The sequence below is a fragment of the Alexandromys fortis genome, unplaced genomic scaffold (assembly GCF_014885135.2).
Source record: "Alexandromys fortis isolate MF-2015 unplaced genomic scaffold, M_Fortis_MF-2015_v1.1 scaffold_45, whole genome shotgun sequence".
Lineage (NCBI taxonomy): Eukaryota > Metazoa > Chordata > Mammalia > Rodentia > Cricetidae > Alexandromys > Alexandromys fortis.
In genome coordinates this window covers 5,334,130-5,351,195 of record NW_026067926.1, presented here as the reverse complement: position 1 = coordinate 5,351,195, position 17,066 = coordinate 5,334,130, and the positions used below count along the sequence as shown (strand labels likewise).

At 45.8% G+C, this 17,066-nt stretch overlaps 1 protein-coding gene across 1 annotated transcript; it reads right to left on the bottom strand.

Moving 5' to 3' along the window:
• Positions 1 to 4,478: 4,478 nt before the first annotated feature.
• Positions 4,479 to 16,470, bottom strand: Zp2 (zona pellucida glycoprotein 2). The gene is made up of 18 exons (XM_050143272.1): positions 16,393 to 16,470; positions 16,205 to 16,296; positions 15,187 to 15,270; positions 14,540 to 14,634; positions 12,840 to 12,995; positions 12,055 to 12,099; positions 11,458 to 11,619; positions 10,266 to 10,362; positions 9,984 to 10,168; positions 9,145 to 9,271; positions 8,034 to 8,221; positions 7,861 to 7,952; positions 7,641 to 7,765; positions 7,311 to 7,500; positions 6,080 to 6,215; positions 5,904 to 6,000; positions 5,504 to 5,581; positions 4,479 to 4,677 (listed from the first exon to the last, which is right to left on the bottom strand). The coding sequence occupies exons 1-18, from the start codon at positions 16,455 to 16,457 to the stop codon at positions 4,532 to 4,534; spliced, it is 2,160 nt and encodes a 719-aa protein (XP_049999229.1). The 5' UTR covers positions 16,458 to 16,470; the 3' UTR covers positions 4,479 to 4,531.
• Positions 16,471 to 17,066: the final 596 nt, after the last annotated feature.

Below are 17,066 nucleotides of genomic sequence, written 5' to 3'. Positions count from 1 at the left end.
CAATTTAGCCCATCACACTGCCTGAATGTTTATGGTACCAATTTCCATCCTAACAAATCTCATACCTAAAAGGACAAACCAAGACAAGCCAAAAACAATCAAGACCTTCCAGTATCCTCTTCCTCCATCTTCAGCATGGACCACGCCAATCTCTGCTCCCCTCAGCTTGCCTTTCTCCTTAGCCATGGTTCCCTCTCAGAATGTGTGGTTTTATTCACGCCCTACTTCAATAGTCCAGACCATTTCCCCATCCCAACTGTCTTAAATTTATCATGACAGCTGAGTCATTCTTGCCATGTAGGGGACAGTCACAGGTCCCAAGGATCAACACAAGAATATCCTTGGGGCCATCATTACCCTTCCATGTTCAGACCCCGTCTTTCAAAGGTCATTTACAGGGTGAGGTCAGAGCATGTGCACTTTGTAAAATATGCATCTAAGGACCTCCTGTGTCATACTCAGCTTTATTCATTCTGTAGTCATGGCTCGTTATATGAACTGAGGTCTTATTTAGGGTTTTATAGTACTGTATTTATGGCTTTATTCATCCAGTAGGAATGGCTCATTGTGTGATCTCTGAGGTTTTGTTGAGAGTATTTTAGTAATGTGTTTAGCGGATTCAGGTTTGACCATGCAGCTTTGTATCAATACACTGATTATTTCGTTGAATTCATCCCTGCTTCCCTGCCATGAGATTAGGACATTGACATGAATTGGGGTGTGGAAACAGGCACAGAGATTGTTCCATCTGCTCAAGGCCACACAGCTAGAGGGATATACATCCAGAACCCAAACCTTCATATTTTGAAATCCTTTGTACCCAAGTAGACTACACTAGCCACAGAACAAGTCAGGGAAGAAAAGTAAGTTAGAGGTCTCTTTCCACAGTATACAAGCCCATTCCCAGCCCCTGCACCCTTCCCCATCAGAACCACCCAAGAGCCTGTATCCCATCCCTGACACCTGTGTCACAAGTGCAGCCCATCTCTACCCACTACAGGAAGTCACACATCCAGTTAGGGTGAGGGAGCAGCCTCCTGGGGTTTGAGCTCCACTCCTTGCCCACACAGTGCCTCTCTGAATAGGCTGCCTCCCCCACACACCGTAGGATGTGTGCTTTCAGAACTTGAGAACCTGACTTGAATCTCCTGCTTCTTGTACTTGATCCAGGCTACCATGGCAACAAGTGTTCATCCCGGCAGCCGCTCCCAGCAAGTTCCACTTTCCACCCTCCAAGTTCAGCTTTGGGACTTGTGGCACACACTTCAGCAGGGAGTTGTGCTGTAGAGAAGTCTAGAAACCCAGGCAATCTTGATCCCCACACGCATGCACCAAATTGCAGATGAGGGTCCCTGAAGAGCTTAAGAGACTGTGACGTCCTGAGCTATAGCAGGGCTTGAGAATCGCATGGGTAGCATGAGCATTTTCACGAATGTGATTTTTCCAATTTGTAAGTCATGAGTCATTAGAGGGTGGATTGGTTTCCCTTAGCTGCCTCAACAACTGAACACAAACTTAGCCCCATAAAACAGTACTGCAGTTGCAAGTCTGGAGGTCAGAAGTCCAGAATGCAACAGTAGAGCTGTGTTGCCAAGGGAGGCTCTGTCACTGTTTCACCCGTTCCTCTTAGTGGCTACCTGGGCTCCTTGGCTTGTGGCCCTGTACCACTCAGATTTTGGCTACCGGTGTCACATCTTCTTGGAGTCCAGGTCTCCTGTGTCCGTTCTGATTGGCCCACCTGTATTATCTAACCGTATGTATCAAGACCATCCATCACATCAACGAAGTCCATGTCTCCATGGGAAGCTACCAATACAGATAACATATGGTGTTGCTTTTAGGATTAGGATGTGGACATGAGGTGCCGGAGCCATTTAAGCAACCAACTTGCTTTTGCGTTTGTGGTGCAGGCTGCTATTAAATCAGTGTTTGTTTCAGTGCCATTTAAAGGGCGCAGCATATAAAAGCTTTATTTCTGGTTCAAGTGTGCAGCACCATAGAGATATGAAAAGTTTGAGTTCAGGATAGATTCTTGCTTTATCAGTAAAGTAGTTCCTTATCCCCTTATAAAGCCAGGTCTAGAGAATGGTTTTGATGACTTGAGTTTTTAACTCCTATCCCTCTGGCCACGCCAGCCTTTCCACACAATCTAAACACAGCCATTTCTCAGGCCAGGATTTTTACCCTGCAGAACTCTTAACAAAATGACTTGAGATGAAAAGCTATGGCGTGGTCTGGAGAGTTCGCAGGCTCCTGTGAACACCTGTTCCCCCACTGGAGGCACTGGGGAGAGGGGGGTTGTAGCTTACAGAAAACTTGAGGATGTGAGGCCTTGCTGAGCGGAGTAGGGCTGTAAGGAGCATGCCTTCAAAGGCTACACTTGGTCCTGGGTTCCTTCACTGTCCTCAGTAAGGCCAGCTCTTCCTCTGGCCCCTACTGCCATGACATCCTGCCCAAGCACCAACTTTAACTTTGGAAACTGAGCCCAAATAACTTTGTTTTCCCAGGAATGTTGTCACAGCCAGCAGTCTAACACAGGGTGTGTTGAAAAAGGACAATTCAGCATAAAGCCTGAGACCTACTATACACTACAAGATGATAGATACGTGCTTCAACCTCAAGGTTAGGTTTTGAAACGCTCGACAGCTTAACTAATCAAAGAGATTAAAAACAAAACAAAACTGTTATGTCCTGGCGAGAAACCAGAGTATCGTGGACTACTATTTCCTCCCTCATTGGTTAGTTTTTTTTGTCAACTTGATGCAAGGTAAGAGCCATCTGGGAAGAGAAACTTACTAGAGAGGTGGCTTCTGCCAGACTGGCCTGTCTGTGGGGTCCTTTTCTTGATGTGTAAGGGCCCAGTCCTCTACAGACCATGCCATCCCTGGATCGGTGGTCCTGGGTTTTGTAAGAAAGCCCACTGAGCAAGCCATGGGAAGCAACCTAATAAGCAGTGTCCTCCACGGTTTCTGCTTCGGTTCTTGTTCTGGCTCTCCTCAATGATGGACTGTGATTAGGAAACGTAAGTCAAATGCACACCCATCCCCAAATAACTATTTCTAGTTGAACCTCACCCCTATATGGAGATTAAGTCTTTAAAAAAACGAAAACAAAAAATCATGCTTTCTAGTCAAAGGATATAAATGAATTTTTATATTAGATGTGTAGAAAGTGAGATTAGGTGAAGATTTGTCATGTGGACGACTTCTTCCAAGCAGCCTAGGGACAACTAGGGTGCCCCTGAGAAGTGAGCCCCATGCGTAAGGAACTGAGCACAAGTAGAGATGGTCAGTTAGGCTCAGGTCCACTGTAGAGCCTGGACACCAGGGACATTGTGATTCACTTAAGATGGACCTCGTGGCAATCCTCTTTCTTCTCATGGGGAAGAAACTTTAAACTGGGGCTACAGAGATGTGATTCGATCACTTTAAAGTCTCAGAAGTCTTATTTCGGGGAGTTGAGTTAGGAAATACTCTCTGTGAACAATATATTTCATGAAAGGAATACTTTTGGTCAACTATTAAGGATGGTATATTTTGACTGAATATCCTCCAAAGACACTTGTGTTAAACTTGGCCTCCAGTGTGGTGGCACCGAGAGGTGCTGTAGACATTTATGGGGTCCTTAGGCCATGGAGGATGTACTCAAGGGTCTACGAGGTGTGTCTTCCTGGCTCCAAACGTGAATCACTTGCTGGCGCAGACACCATCGCCCTATACCAAAGGGCCAGATGTGATCGCTTGCTAGTACATACTCCCACCATCTCTGCACATGGGACCCTCAAGTCTTGGACTTGAGCATCCACAAAGAGGTGGAAACAATTCCCAAAGCCTCTTGATAAACCCCATATTTGCTATTTCATTATTGTGATGAAATTAGATACAAGTGGTTTCTTGCCTCCCCCCAAACCCAATCCTGTGTCTTGGAGTGAGGGGCTCAAACACAAAGGACTCAGTATGAGTCCTTCAGGTGGGCTGCAGCTAAGCCCCCATTGAACATAAACGACCTATGTCAGGGATAGGACTAAGGAGTCACAAAATCCCAAATAGGAAACAAGCCACAAATTTACCTCTTCCTGTCTGAGTCAGTAGATGCCTACACAGGAATCTGTGAACAGGTCTCAAAACTACTCTGAAGAGTAATGCCTGAAGGAAGCTATTCCTAAATAGATTCTAGTTTAGAAACATAAGGCAAAGGCCTGGGAAGATGGAGAGATGGCTCAGTCAGGTTAAGTGCTTGCCTTGCAGACATGAGTACCTGAGTCTGAGCTCCACAGTTTGCTTTTAAAGGCTCGTTGCAGTGGCACACACTGTATAGCTGGTACTAGGGAGTATGACAGGCAGGCAGGTTCCTGTGGCCCACTGGACAGCTAGTCTAGTCTACTTGGCAAGTTCCAGGCCCCTGAGATCACTTCTCTCCCTCCTCCCAGGAGAAAAGAGTGGACGGTGCCCGAGGACTGACGCAAGCGAGTCCGCGCACACACATGAACACATAAGACAAGAGTTTTGCTGCAGCCTCTTTATTTGCATGCTCATTGATCCAACCTCGCAGTCCTTTCTTTATTCAGGTAACAGATGAAGCCTACAATCACCACCGAACCCACTAATGCAGCCACCGCAGCTACTATTTTACCAGCCGTGTCCTTGGTAATCTCGCTCCTTTTGGGGACCATAGCATCTACAAAGCAAGCAAGCATTCAAGTCCTATGGTTGTGCTGAGGCCTTCTATAGAAGCTAAGCCTTGAGCGCTTGCTCTCGGGAATTTGCAGTAGGCCATAGCCTCACCTTCTCACTCTTGTTGCCACCTTCTCCCTCCTCTGCTCCACACCTTCCCCCCACCCCATTATTACCATTTACCCTCCCCCATCTCCAGCTAGATGGACTGATGTCTGGAGATAGCCTCAACCTCTCAGCCCAACTAATGCAATGTCCTGATGGTTAGCTATCCCTGGATAGGTGAGGTCACAGGGAAATTGGTTAGAGATTTAAGATAGCTTAATTTTACATTCTAGGCCTGGAGTTGAGGCCCTCTGGGGTGAGGCTAGGGATGATTATAGGAGCATAATCTCCTATGATTTCAGTTTGGCAGAAGTTAAAGGGATACTTAAGCTTGCCAGCCTACCAATCTGCTAGCAATACACACAGAATTTCTTGGTATGGTAGGCAATGATCCTCCGAGATCTAGAGTGGCATTAAGAATCCATTATGACATCCACAGCACAAGAGTAAAATTGCGAGTAGTGGGTCATGAACAAAGACCACGGCTAAGAGCCAGTCCTACATGGTTCTATCAGGGACTGAGACAGCAAAGCAAGGCTACCAGTAGGTACTGTACATGACCTTGCTGGTGATTTTCAGGAGAGCACACAAGTAGTTCAAGTTTCTGTGGGAAGGGAACTTATTTTACGTTGTTCTTATTTTTTAGGTTATCATTAAGCATATTATTTTTGGCAGAAAAAGCTAAAAGCTTGTATTCACAAGTATTCCAGATTTTAAATGCATACCTGTAAGTGAAGAATCACCTGGCAACAAGAGAATAGGTCCTGGAAGGCTAACTGTCATTGTGTCTTCTCTGATAGCCTCTGTAGGGAAGACAGATAAAATCAAGGTTGTGCTTTGATCTTGGGAGTAGTGTGCGAGGGGGCATTAATGGGAGTCCCTAAAAGATGCCCATGGAGTATCCTGTGATGCGAATTCCACCTTCCTGTCATGGGATTCTCAAAGGATGGATGGACTGGGCTAAACAAGAATCTATGCGCTTTGGGCTCACCACTTTGGTAAAGGAAAACTGGGAGACGATGTTCCTTGGGACTAGGTGGAGAATAAGATTATTATCCTAAAATTACTCAATTCTAGAAAACTGAAACTTGCTTTGACCAACAAGAACAGGGATTAAATTTTTACCTCGTTTGCTCCTCGAGGATGCAGGGCAAGTCACGGAACACAAAGGGGAGTCAAGGGACCCTTGGTTGCAGATCAGGGCACTGCAGTGGAAGTAGACCTGGAAGGGGAGGAAGAGAGTCAGGCGGGTTCAGTGCGCTCACCGTCAACCTGCCCCAGGTGACTTCGTGATCACATACCAGGCTAGAGAGCCCCTGTGCCTCTGACACGAAGGCAAAGGTCTTCACGTCAAACCTCTGGTAGTGAGCAGGATGGACGACAGAGGAGCCAGCTGGATGGAAGGTAGTGCGGTAGTTGTCCAGTTCATATTCGCAGCTAGGACACAAGGCACCAGGATGGGGGCATCAGTCAAAGCAATCCACACGTGCACATTTGGACAAGGTGAGTCACATGTGACAACCCTATGCTACAGCTGTGTCTATATCCTACCAGTACCTCTGTTTTACTTACATCTTTCTGACTGGACCTCACCATCAATATTCATGAAGTCCTATGTATAGCACTATGTAAATGCAAATACGTATTTGTTTAGCACGTGAATTCATAACAGATTCAAGTTGCGACCATTCTCCTTGGTGTGTGTATGTGCATGTGTTAAGATACCAGCTTACTTGTTGCACAGAAATGAGTTTTTATTATGTCCTAGGTAGTAAGTGTTTGCAATAGAACTAGAGAATTGTTGCCATTTTGTATTACATGCTAGCAGGTAGTGACGGCATTAAGGAGGGAAAGTACAAAGGTATGGAGAATTACAGAGGGTAAGGGGGAATCAAGAGAAGGAATACTTGGGCCGATCTCCAAAGGTAAAGAAATGGATTGTGTGACTGAGTAAGGCTGTTATGCGCTCTTGAGGCAGGAGTCCAGCTGGAGTCTAGCAACTTGCAACACATTCCCACAGAGCCGAGGAAGCTAAAGTATGGCTCCTTGCAGGTAAGGAACCCAGAAGGGGACACTTCAGGCAGAGCCGAGAGGACGAGCAGCTAAAAGCACTGTCACATTAGGTTCTAATGTGGGAATTCTAGCCCCAGCTCCACCTACTGCTGAGGTAAGATTTAGTAAGCTTGGCTTCCCTCACGAAGGTGGCTCGTGTTCCTCAGGTGATGCGGAGGGACACATGGCGGCCAGGCATATGGCAGGTGGTCAGTAAATGGACACTAGACTTCTCCCTCATGGTAAGTGCACCAGAGGGAGGGAGGCTTTTTGGAGAGGAGCCCATTCCTTAAGAGTTCAGGGGGATAAAATCAGCATGAGCCACCCAGTTAGACCCAGGACTGAGGACTATGAAACAAGGATCATGTCAGGGAATTCGTGACCAAAGTCTCCTTCAGGTCCTAGGAGGATTATTTTCAATCACTAGTTAAGTTTGGATGTTTTTGACCTAGGCAGCCCTGTGGTGCAGGGAATACATACCCATCCACGATGATATGCCACTGGGGGAGAGAGGTTGGGTCCGCAGAAGATGTTGCCCAGCAGTCATCCAAGACCAGCTTGATGTTGGAATCATTCCTGTTCAAGACAGTCACTTCCATGTAGATTGGCTGGCGGAGGTATCTCACTAGAGGGTACTCGCCCTTCCCATAAGGTCGCTGGTAGGATTTGTCTGCAATTAACGGAAACCTCTTCAGGACTGAGGTGCAGGCTGGCTGCAAGACACATTAGGCTGGCAGCACTGGATGGGGGATGATCCCCTAGAATGCACTGAGTACTTTTTATCTGTTAACTCGAGTTGCAACCCCTCACCTGGGTATGTGTGCAGGACCAGCATCAGGGGACCTGGCTTTACCAAGGCCACTGGAGAAAGGCGACTTTTGATATTGGCATTTAGTAGCACACTGTCTCTGGCGTAATGACACCTCACTGTCATTCTGGAAAATTTGGGGTAGGGGGAGATATGAATTATGCTAACAAAGTCCCTGTAATGTAAACAAAACCTTATAAATCCCCCAGTAGAATATCGCACCTGAACTCACTGTCCCTGTATATGATGCTTGGCGGTAGATTTTTCCAGAGAGCGTGGATTTCATTCTCATAGATGACTTTATCACCTTCAAACTTAAACGTTAGGCAAAGCTGGTCAGCAAAGCACTTGCTTCAAAAGTCAGTCCTAACTTCTTACCATTGACTACTACTTACTTTCTGTCGTGTTCCGCATCCATTCAGAGGTATACGAAAGTGTACGAGCCCCAGTGCCTCAGCCTTGAAGATAGGCTGACAAGAGGAGTTCCCCACCAGGAGGGTCTCCAGGTTCAGAGCAGGTTTTGTTTGGTGGCTGTGGACCTCAAAGTTCATGAACCCATCCTGTGTACACAGTTCATCTGTAACTGGACAGCAGAGAGGTTTAGAGAAAATAAGCCCACCCTATGACGTTCTGAAGTCCTAGATCAATCCAGCAGCTAAGCTTGAGTCGTCTTAAAACAGTCTCTGAACAAACACTGATAAAACAGTTACAAGGGGAATCTAAGTCACGTGATCAGTGTCAGCAACATACAGACCAGGAGACGTGGAAGAAGGGGCACAGAGGCGAGGAGGCCAATCTGATAAATGATTAAAGTGTCTTAAGGATTCAATGTGGGTTGGCTAGAAAGTGCCAGGTTTCATCGTGTCCCTTTCTCAAGATTTGAGAAAAATTTCCAGGATTTTTTAAAACCAGGGAAGCCCATACAGGAGGCTATACAGCGATTAAGACAGTCCAGCAGAACTCTGAAACCTACAATTGCACGAACAACGAACACCTTGGTAAGGGACACTCGGCCTCGACTCACAAATCCCAGGCAGTTTAAGGAGAACTGAGAAGGTAGCTTTAGTTATTGGCCTGACCTGGTCTAGGTGAGGGAGTAAAGAGAAGCAGGGCTCACCTAGAGAAGGTGCCCACTTAGGATTCCTTTCTAGAGTCCATGGGAGTCTTTAAGAAAGTCTTAACCTAGAAGTTTGAAGCCTTTGTCCCTGGACGGCAGTGGTGGGGCTCTCGTGTCTCATTCAGTATAGCCAGGTTACTTAAATTCACTGGTTCCACAGTGATCTCCCTGCATGAGTGTTTGAGAAGTAGCACACGTGGGTCCCCACTCCAGAACTTAGAGATTGTCGTTTCTGACACAGCTCATCTTCAGTCTTTGAGCCACAAGTGTGAATCAGAATCTTGATCCGTTACGTTTTCCCAGACGCATTAAGAGGAGCAAAAAGAGTAAAACAAAACAAACAAACAAAAAACCAGATAGTTTTGATTTAAAAAAGAAACATTTTTTACCTATGTAGATGGGTGACTCACAGGGGCACTCAGGATCTATCACCGTGGTCACCATGTGCGGTTGGAGGTGAAAGGTCAGCTTGAGAGCCGAGAAGTAGAACTGGTAATGTGGGCATTCGTCAGAGTACTAAAACGAGAGAATGTCAGCTAGCCATCTCCAGGAGCAGGAGTCCCCAAATGTTTGCCCAACACTTCAGGCTGATCTAATTTCCTTCTAAGCCAAAACAAAAGATCTTTCACTTCGTCAGGTCAGGGTGCTTCTCTAGACAGAAGTTCATTGCTAAAACTCACACACACCCTAAAGCGCCCGGTCCTTCATACTCTTTGTACTATTAGTCACTAAAGCTGGAATGAACAAATTGCAAAGGATAGTGGAGTCTATCCTTGCCAAGCCCAAGAAGGGCTCAAAGAACTCCACAGATGTTACAGAGTGCTATGGCTACATAGTCCCTGCCATTCAATCCCTGGCAATGGCACCCATCAAGACTAGCCTCAGAACAGGAGACCCTTAAACAAAAGGTTGAAACAAAGACCAAGTCGCCCTGTTGTATAACAGACTGTGGTGAGCGTTCATCATTAGATGTCTGGTAGGTAATTTGTGCTTGCCAAATGAACTGAGTGAGGAAAATATAGAAAAGTATCCACGTGCAGAAGTTAAGGAGATGGTGCTGGAGACAACTTTCCTTAAAAAATCTGTTCATGTAAAGAGACCAAGGGAGGCCTTGCACTATTTAAACCTATTGTTCTAGCACGCAGGCGCTATGGACAAGCCATGAATTATCTCACACTCCCCACAGAGTACTTCAGAAGGCTCTCGTGGCATTCAGGGAAAAACATACTTTTGTTTTCAGGAGAGATTTTCTGAAATGCAGTCTCAAGCCATTTGTTACTTCTTTGTCGATCCCACTGGTCTGCCATTGCCTCTCGGGAATGCTCCTTTCGCCAAAGCCCACAGACTTTAGCTTCCCAGGGAACTCTGGTATGGCGAGAGTCACGTGTGTGGCATTGCAAGTCACAGACAGATCTGCAGGCCATGATTGACAGAAAACCCATTATCAGCCTCAGTTAAGTCCTAAGAACTACGTTTCCCACTGCTGAAGCTGCGGTCTCTTGGGCCTCACCTGATGCACAGAGAGCTTGTGAGGAGAAGGTAATCCTCTGCCCAGGCATTGAGAACATAAGATTCAGATTCACAGTGTAGAGATGGCTGCTCCCTTGCTGGGGGTTGGGAAGCAGATACGATTTAAGATATTAGTTTGATTCTCTAACCAGTGAGAGCCAATAGGCTCAAGCTTCGCGCATCACTTTGGCACAAATGAGAAGTCGGTATTTTCAATCACTTCCAAGGTGCTCTGGTCTTAACCGTGTCTTTATAATGCCTGGAAGACTAGTGCTGTCTGTGGGGATGACCTATAGCTCACCCAGTTCTAGGGAGTCAGCAAGAAGTGACTGTAGTCTATGACGACCTTATAGCGCTGGGCAGAGTGCTCACAGAGCCCAGCCATCCCTGTTATGCTCAAGGTGAAATAAAACTTTATTAAAGTAGCCCATGTTTGAGCACTTGCCAGGACCTGTCTCAAGAACAGCCATGCATGACTTAACAGTGGGGTAGATCCTAAGAGATGCACCATCAGACAATTGTCTTTGCACAATAGAGCATGGTCACATAAACCTGCTTTTGCCCTTATCCACCTAACATGTGATTGAACGTGTGAAACCTTTATCCAGTGGGCAGTCCAGGTTCATGTGGAACCACTATAAACATGGGCAAGGCATTGCACTATAATGTTACTGTAGCTACGAAACAGGCTAATAATTCAGCTCCACTCCAGTCTTATGGGACTGTCATACGGTCCATCACTGATCTACACATTATGCAAAACATAATATATCAATTCAATATCACAGATCCAGGACATCTCACAGATGGCCTGGAAGACAGGGCAAACAGTGTCACCCCAGCAGAACACCTTCACCCCTAAGACTCTTACAAAAGGGGGGAAGAACACATACCAAGGCTGGTGTCTCTTCCCCCCCCCCTGCATTCTTATCATCCAACGCAGCACTTGATATTAGAACTTACAGGCTGTTTGTGACAAGATTCTCACTACGTAGTCTAGTCTAGGCTATCCTCAAACTCGCAAGTCTCCTGCATTAGCGTCCCATGTACTAGAACTACAAGGACAGGCCAATCTGCCCACCTAGATACACCTCTTTAATTGGCAATATAGCCCATTTGAAGCCATGGCTAAGATCATACTTAAGGACATTGGCCATTTCCTTGATGGTGATATAAAAGGGTTTCACACCTACCACATATTGAGTGACTCCAGTAGCACTGACTGGCACATCAAGGGTTAATTTCTTGCTGTCAATCAGAAGATTAAATCCTTGTCTCAAGGCGTCATTCAGGGACAGAGTGTGGGTTTTTGTGCCATTGTCAAGCTTAATGGTCCATCCCATCTCAGGTGCATTCTTCAAAAGCCAAAAGACATGAAAATAATTCCAAGGGGTCCTCTGACCCACACGTGCTTGCCAACAGCACATCTGTTCGTGACTGCACAAGTGCACATGTATACACATGTATGTACACACACACATATCCCATTGTTTAAAAGACTTGGCACTTACAATGTTAGATTCCCATGGTTATCAGATTAACGTGACCATGAGCTTTAACATGAATTTAAATGTTAATAAGTGAAGAATTATATTTTAGGGGTTGAAGAGGTGATGCAGTAAATATTTACTACTCTTCCAGAGGACCCAAATTCAGTTCTCAGAATCAATATTATACAATTCATAACTGCCTTTAGCTCCAGTTACAGGGCTCTGACACCTCCTATTCCCGTTGCATTATGGTCCACACGCGTGCAGACACACCCATTCAGAAACAAACTGTACTCTTACCGCGTTATCATCAGCAAACTTAGAGAAAATATGTTTGAAGGTAAACTGAAAAGGAAAAAAGGAAAGATTAGGAGAAAGTTTCTAAAGTTCTACTGCCTGCTATTTTGCAGAAAACACCCAGATTAACTGACATAATTAACGCCATTCTTCCAAGAAGCCTGACTGTTGCCACATAGTAGGAAGAGCACATGGCCAGATGTGTCTTCCAGTCCTGTCCTTGGATTTTACCCCTTTAGGTTTCAAAAGGCATCGGAGAAAGTAGATGAGATCCAATTACAAGCTGAAATACTAGACTCTAAAACATACAACCTTCTTTACACCCACAGAACCAAGTACAGCATCAAGTCATTGCTGCCACGATAAAGTAGGGCCTGTTACTTAGTGGTTCATCGTCCACATGAGCCTATCGAGCATAAACACAAAAGCAGAAGGGCTGTTTTGTCTGTTTTCATGTTTTAGTTTGGAGCCAGGACCTGGACTGTGTGATCAGTCAATCCTGTGACTGTCGGTGTGACTGCAGTTAGTCTTTTGTGTCGCTAGGCCTGCGGCGCTCTATACTGGGCGTACTCAGTCCTGAAGCTACCTTGTCAGGTCAATGCTGGTCTTCCACATTAGCCTTGGAAACAAAGCCTCAGAGTGGTTGAGAAAATGCATCATGGTCACGCAGTAAATAAAGTAAAAGTGAAATTGAAACCCACCCAGTTATTAAGCCCAGCTACGTCCATACCACCCTTCTATTCCCCCTGCTAAAGCCATAGGAGAGGCAGCCCTCCCACTTCACTTACAGATATAAAATCCTTCGTGCAGACTATGGCGTCTGAAAACTTGTAGATCTCTTTTGTAATAAGTGGACAGAAGAAATGATGCAGGCCCAGGCCGCCTTTATCTCTCAGGTCAGTACTGTTGTCCCGCACTCTGATGCTCACCTGGTACCCACCAACCTGTGTACAAAGATAGTACGGATGAGGAGTTAGAGCCTCAGTGGGACAGGCAATTCTAGAAGTCTGAGTCTGACATTAGAATAGAACGTATTTCAGCTAGGCAATCCAAGTTCCTGAAGGCACTTCATTCCTTGGCCAGAAGACTATAGCTAGCTTGGTTGAGAGGAGAGTTCCAACACCTCATGCTATTCCCAGACATCTATATAGGTTATTCAAATACCCCCACTCAGCAGCTAGGCGGACGCCCTTGTGCTGAGTAGGGTATCTTTGTTACTTCTGATCTCATGGAACTTAGACAAAGACAATTGGTATCGAACAATTTTCTGCTGAGAGTTAGAATAGTAACTCTTAAATTTTATGTCATTTTCACCTTAAAAACTGTTTCTAATTCAAAGACCACCACTTTCATTAAGTCTGTGAGACTAGGTTTGGCCATTCATAGCTTGTAGTTTTTAGCAGACACTGGGCCCAGGGAAATGCAGTTCTAAGCTTCTTGAAGTTGGGAAGGCTTGTATTCATAGGAGGAAGGTATCAAGTTGAAAGGGATGTGATTGGGGAGTCCTGGGAGAAACTGGAAGGAACAAGGAAGTAAGGGGCAGATATGATGACCACACACTGTGTACACATGTATGAAGCTTCAATAAAGAACAGGAAGTTTAAATCAATACAGATTTCCCCAAAGATATTACTTTTCTGAGCCATCACAGAGGGTCTTAGTGGGCTAGAAGACTGCTCAGAAAGCAGAGTCTGAATATACACAAATCCTACCCTGTAGGGCCAGAGGATATGGTCTATTAAACATTCGATTCCCAGGACTCACTCCCACACCCACATCAGCTGAAATCCTTGAGCACACCCCGAACCCCTAGGCGATTCTTTGCACATGGTCGCTTGAGAACTTCTGCCATGTGGCAGGTTTTTATTACACCTACTGACCCTAATTGGGCAATCCTGTTGCTTGGCAATAGAGAAACCCTTATTGCTTAGCAACTGTTTGCTTTTTAACACCTGTTCTTCAGTTAGGTTCTCGTCTGCTGGCGCCAGAAATAGCCTTCTATCTCACACAGGGTTCTAGTAAAATAGCTCCATGCCCAAGCATTTGCTCTAAGTAATGTGCCCTGCTTTCATCTCTATGGTCTCATTAGTCTTTATACTCTCTGGAGGTGGCAGCAGCATTTTTCCAACTTTCTAATAAGCGAACAGAGGCTTAGCAAGGTTAGGTGGCTTACTTGAAGTCAAACCTGGGACTAATAGCTCAAGACCTGGGATTCTTCAATGCTTATATTTCAGAGCTTTCCCCCTCCCTTGGGCATTATAAGCTTATACCCATATTGATTCCAGTAATAGAACCTATCCCAGCTCCAGAATGTTCTTAGGCATGATCCAAAGTGTCCTCTGGCTATGTTAGCAGCCCATCAGAACAAGGCAGTTTGATTGAGGACTGCTGTTCTGTTTCAAAGTCTAAACCCTTAGCCATCAAGTTGAATACCAGTAAATTATTAGGTTCCTCCTCCCCAGAACACTCCTCCAAAGGAATTACTTACCAGTCCTGTGGTACAGGTTTCATAAGAGAGCTTCATGGTAAGGTTTTTTGAGTCCAAGGCATAAGTGCAGTTCAAAATCTCAACACCGGAGGTATCTACAAGACAGATAACCAAGAAAGAAACACACTCCAGTGTCAGAGCCAATCGAAGGTTCTGAGCCAGGACTTAATCCGCATCTAAGGCACTTTTGTCACTTATGACACAATTTGGCGATGAGACTCAAACTCTGTGCTGGCTGTGACTTACAGCCAAAGTTTCCCAGTGGATCCCACAAAGTCATACAACCCAGGAAAGACAGGTGTTTTCCCTCTGGGTGGCATTGGGCAAGTCAGGGACCCCAAAGCACCAAGTGTTGGGGTCTTGTGTACCCAAATAGAGGTGGTCCTGTTTTCTACAAATTGGAATTAAGATTAAATAGTACAGTGGCTGGAGAAATGGTTCAGAGGTTAAACGCTATGGCTGTTCTTAGAGGACCCCAGTTCAATTCCCAGCACCCATATGGCAGCTCACAATGGTCTGTAACTCCAGTTCCAGGGGATAAGACACCCTCACAGAGACACACATGCAGCCAAAGCACCAGTGCACATTAAAAATTTAAAAAGGAATCATTAAAATTTTTTTACAAAGATTAAATACATATTACATACCTACAACAGAAGGTTGCCATTTTTCCAAGTCAAGACTACTTAGAAACTCAACTCTCACTCCGTCTTCATCACAAGAGACAGTACCTGGAGAACAGATGAGCTATTAGGAAGCCTTTTGAGGTACGGGAGAGAGACACTATTCTCACAGGTAAGTGTGGAAACCCATCTTCCTCAACAACATGAGAGACTGTTGCCGGTTGGGGAAGAGGAGGGCACTTATCCTCAGGGAGCTCCCAGATTCAGATTTACGAATGCAACACAAGCTTTAAGGATGTTCCTAGTTCAACACTCAGGGTTCCTAGGAGAACCCCAACTTAGTGTTAACATGCCAAGGGCAGAGCCTCATCAGGGGCTGCCTGCTGTGGGCCTGGAGCGGCTGGTTGTGGGGATCGTAGGTCTCTAGAGCAGATGCTTCCTCTGCTGTCTTCCAAATTAAAGCTTTAAGAAGAAAATCCTGGGTAAGTCCCAGGGATTTTTTTCCCCCTAAGACTGCCTTTCTAAGGCCTCTGGCTCAGGGGAGAATCCCAAATTTTGTTTCAGAGAACAGGTCTGGCTGTGTCTGCTGCGGATGTCTTACGCTTAGGACGTAGATGAAGACTGTTGGTCTTCATCTATGAAAACACGAGGGCTCCGCGTATGGCCTGAGCTAGGTACCAGGAAATGCAGAGCAGCAAGGGGATGGGAAGTAGCACAGAAGCTGTTTTGTTCTCGTGCATCTAGCCGACATAGCAAGCTCGCAGATAAGCAGGAGATTTTTTTTTTTAATGACTTGACTAAAGTAAGAGGGGTGTGAAGGTAGGCATGGGGGCACAGCCTGAAAAACCAGCATTAGGGAGGTTGGGGCAGGTAGATTGAGACATTGAACTGAGGCCAGATTAGGCTACACAGCAAGTCCCTATCAGGAGGGATGGGGAGAGAGGAGGAGGGAGAGAAAACAGGAAGGAGAAAAGAGCAGAGAATTGTTCCAGCTGCAGCCTGTTCCCTTCGGTAGGAGGGTTCCCTCACCCAAGAGACATACCTGGGAAGGCAGGAGGGTGCTTCGACTGGGGAAGCCTGAAGGAGTTTATGGAAGCCACAAGGACAAATAAGAGAGAAAGCGACCTGCAGAGGCTAAGATAGGAGAGAGAAAAAGAAAGAGCTAAGAAAAAGCAAACTTAAACAGATAAAGCATTTGCATTCCGTACCCTCATTCCCAGACCGCCTCACCTCCTGCAGCACAGAGGACCTACAGGCTCTGCCCTCTGCCTCCACACCATGTTGGAAGACACCATCAGAGCACCCAGGCTGAGGCTGTGCAGGCAGCGCTGCAGGCAGCTCTGCGCTGTTATAGCAGAAGGCAGGCTATGACCCCACCCTCTCACCATTGGGGGCACCTGGATCTCCCAGCCCAGCTGAGAAGGAGGTATTGGGGGGAAAGTGCCATCTGCTCTTCCTTACACTTGCCTCCATGTTCTGCCAGCAGCTTTTGAGGGGCAGAAGGAAAACCAGGGTTCCCTGAAATTGGCCTCAGGTGAGTAAATTAGGGGCCCACCCCAGGATTTGAGGCCAGGGGAGTTCAGATCTTGAGCAAGGTGTTTACAGTTCCAGTATAGTGATATACTGGGTACGTTAAGGGATGGCACTCGTTTATACCACTAAAGTTTGCTGTAGGTATAGCAATGGGAGAGAGAGAGAGTTAAGAAAGAATAAATTTAAGCAAATAAGGCCATTACACCCCTACCCTTGCTCCCAGAATGCCTCATTTCTTGACTGTTGTGGAAGTCAGAGGTCACTCTGGTGATACTCATGATGTACTTTTAAGAAATAGATTTTTAAAAAATTATATGAACTTATGTCCATATATAAAAGTTTAAACTTAATTTTAAAAAAGACACAAGAGT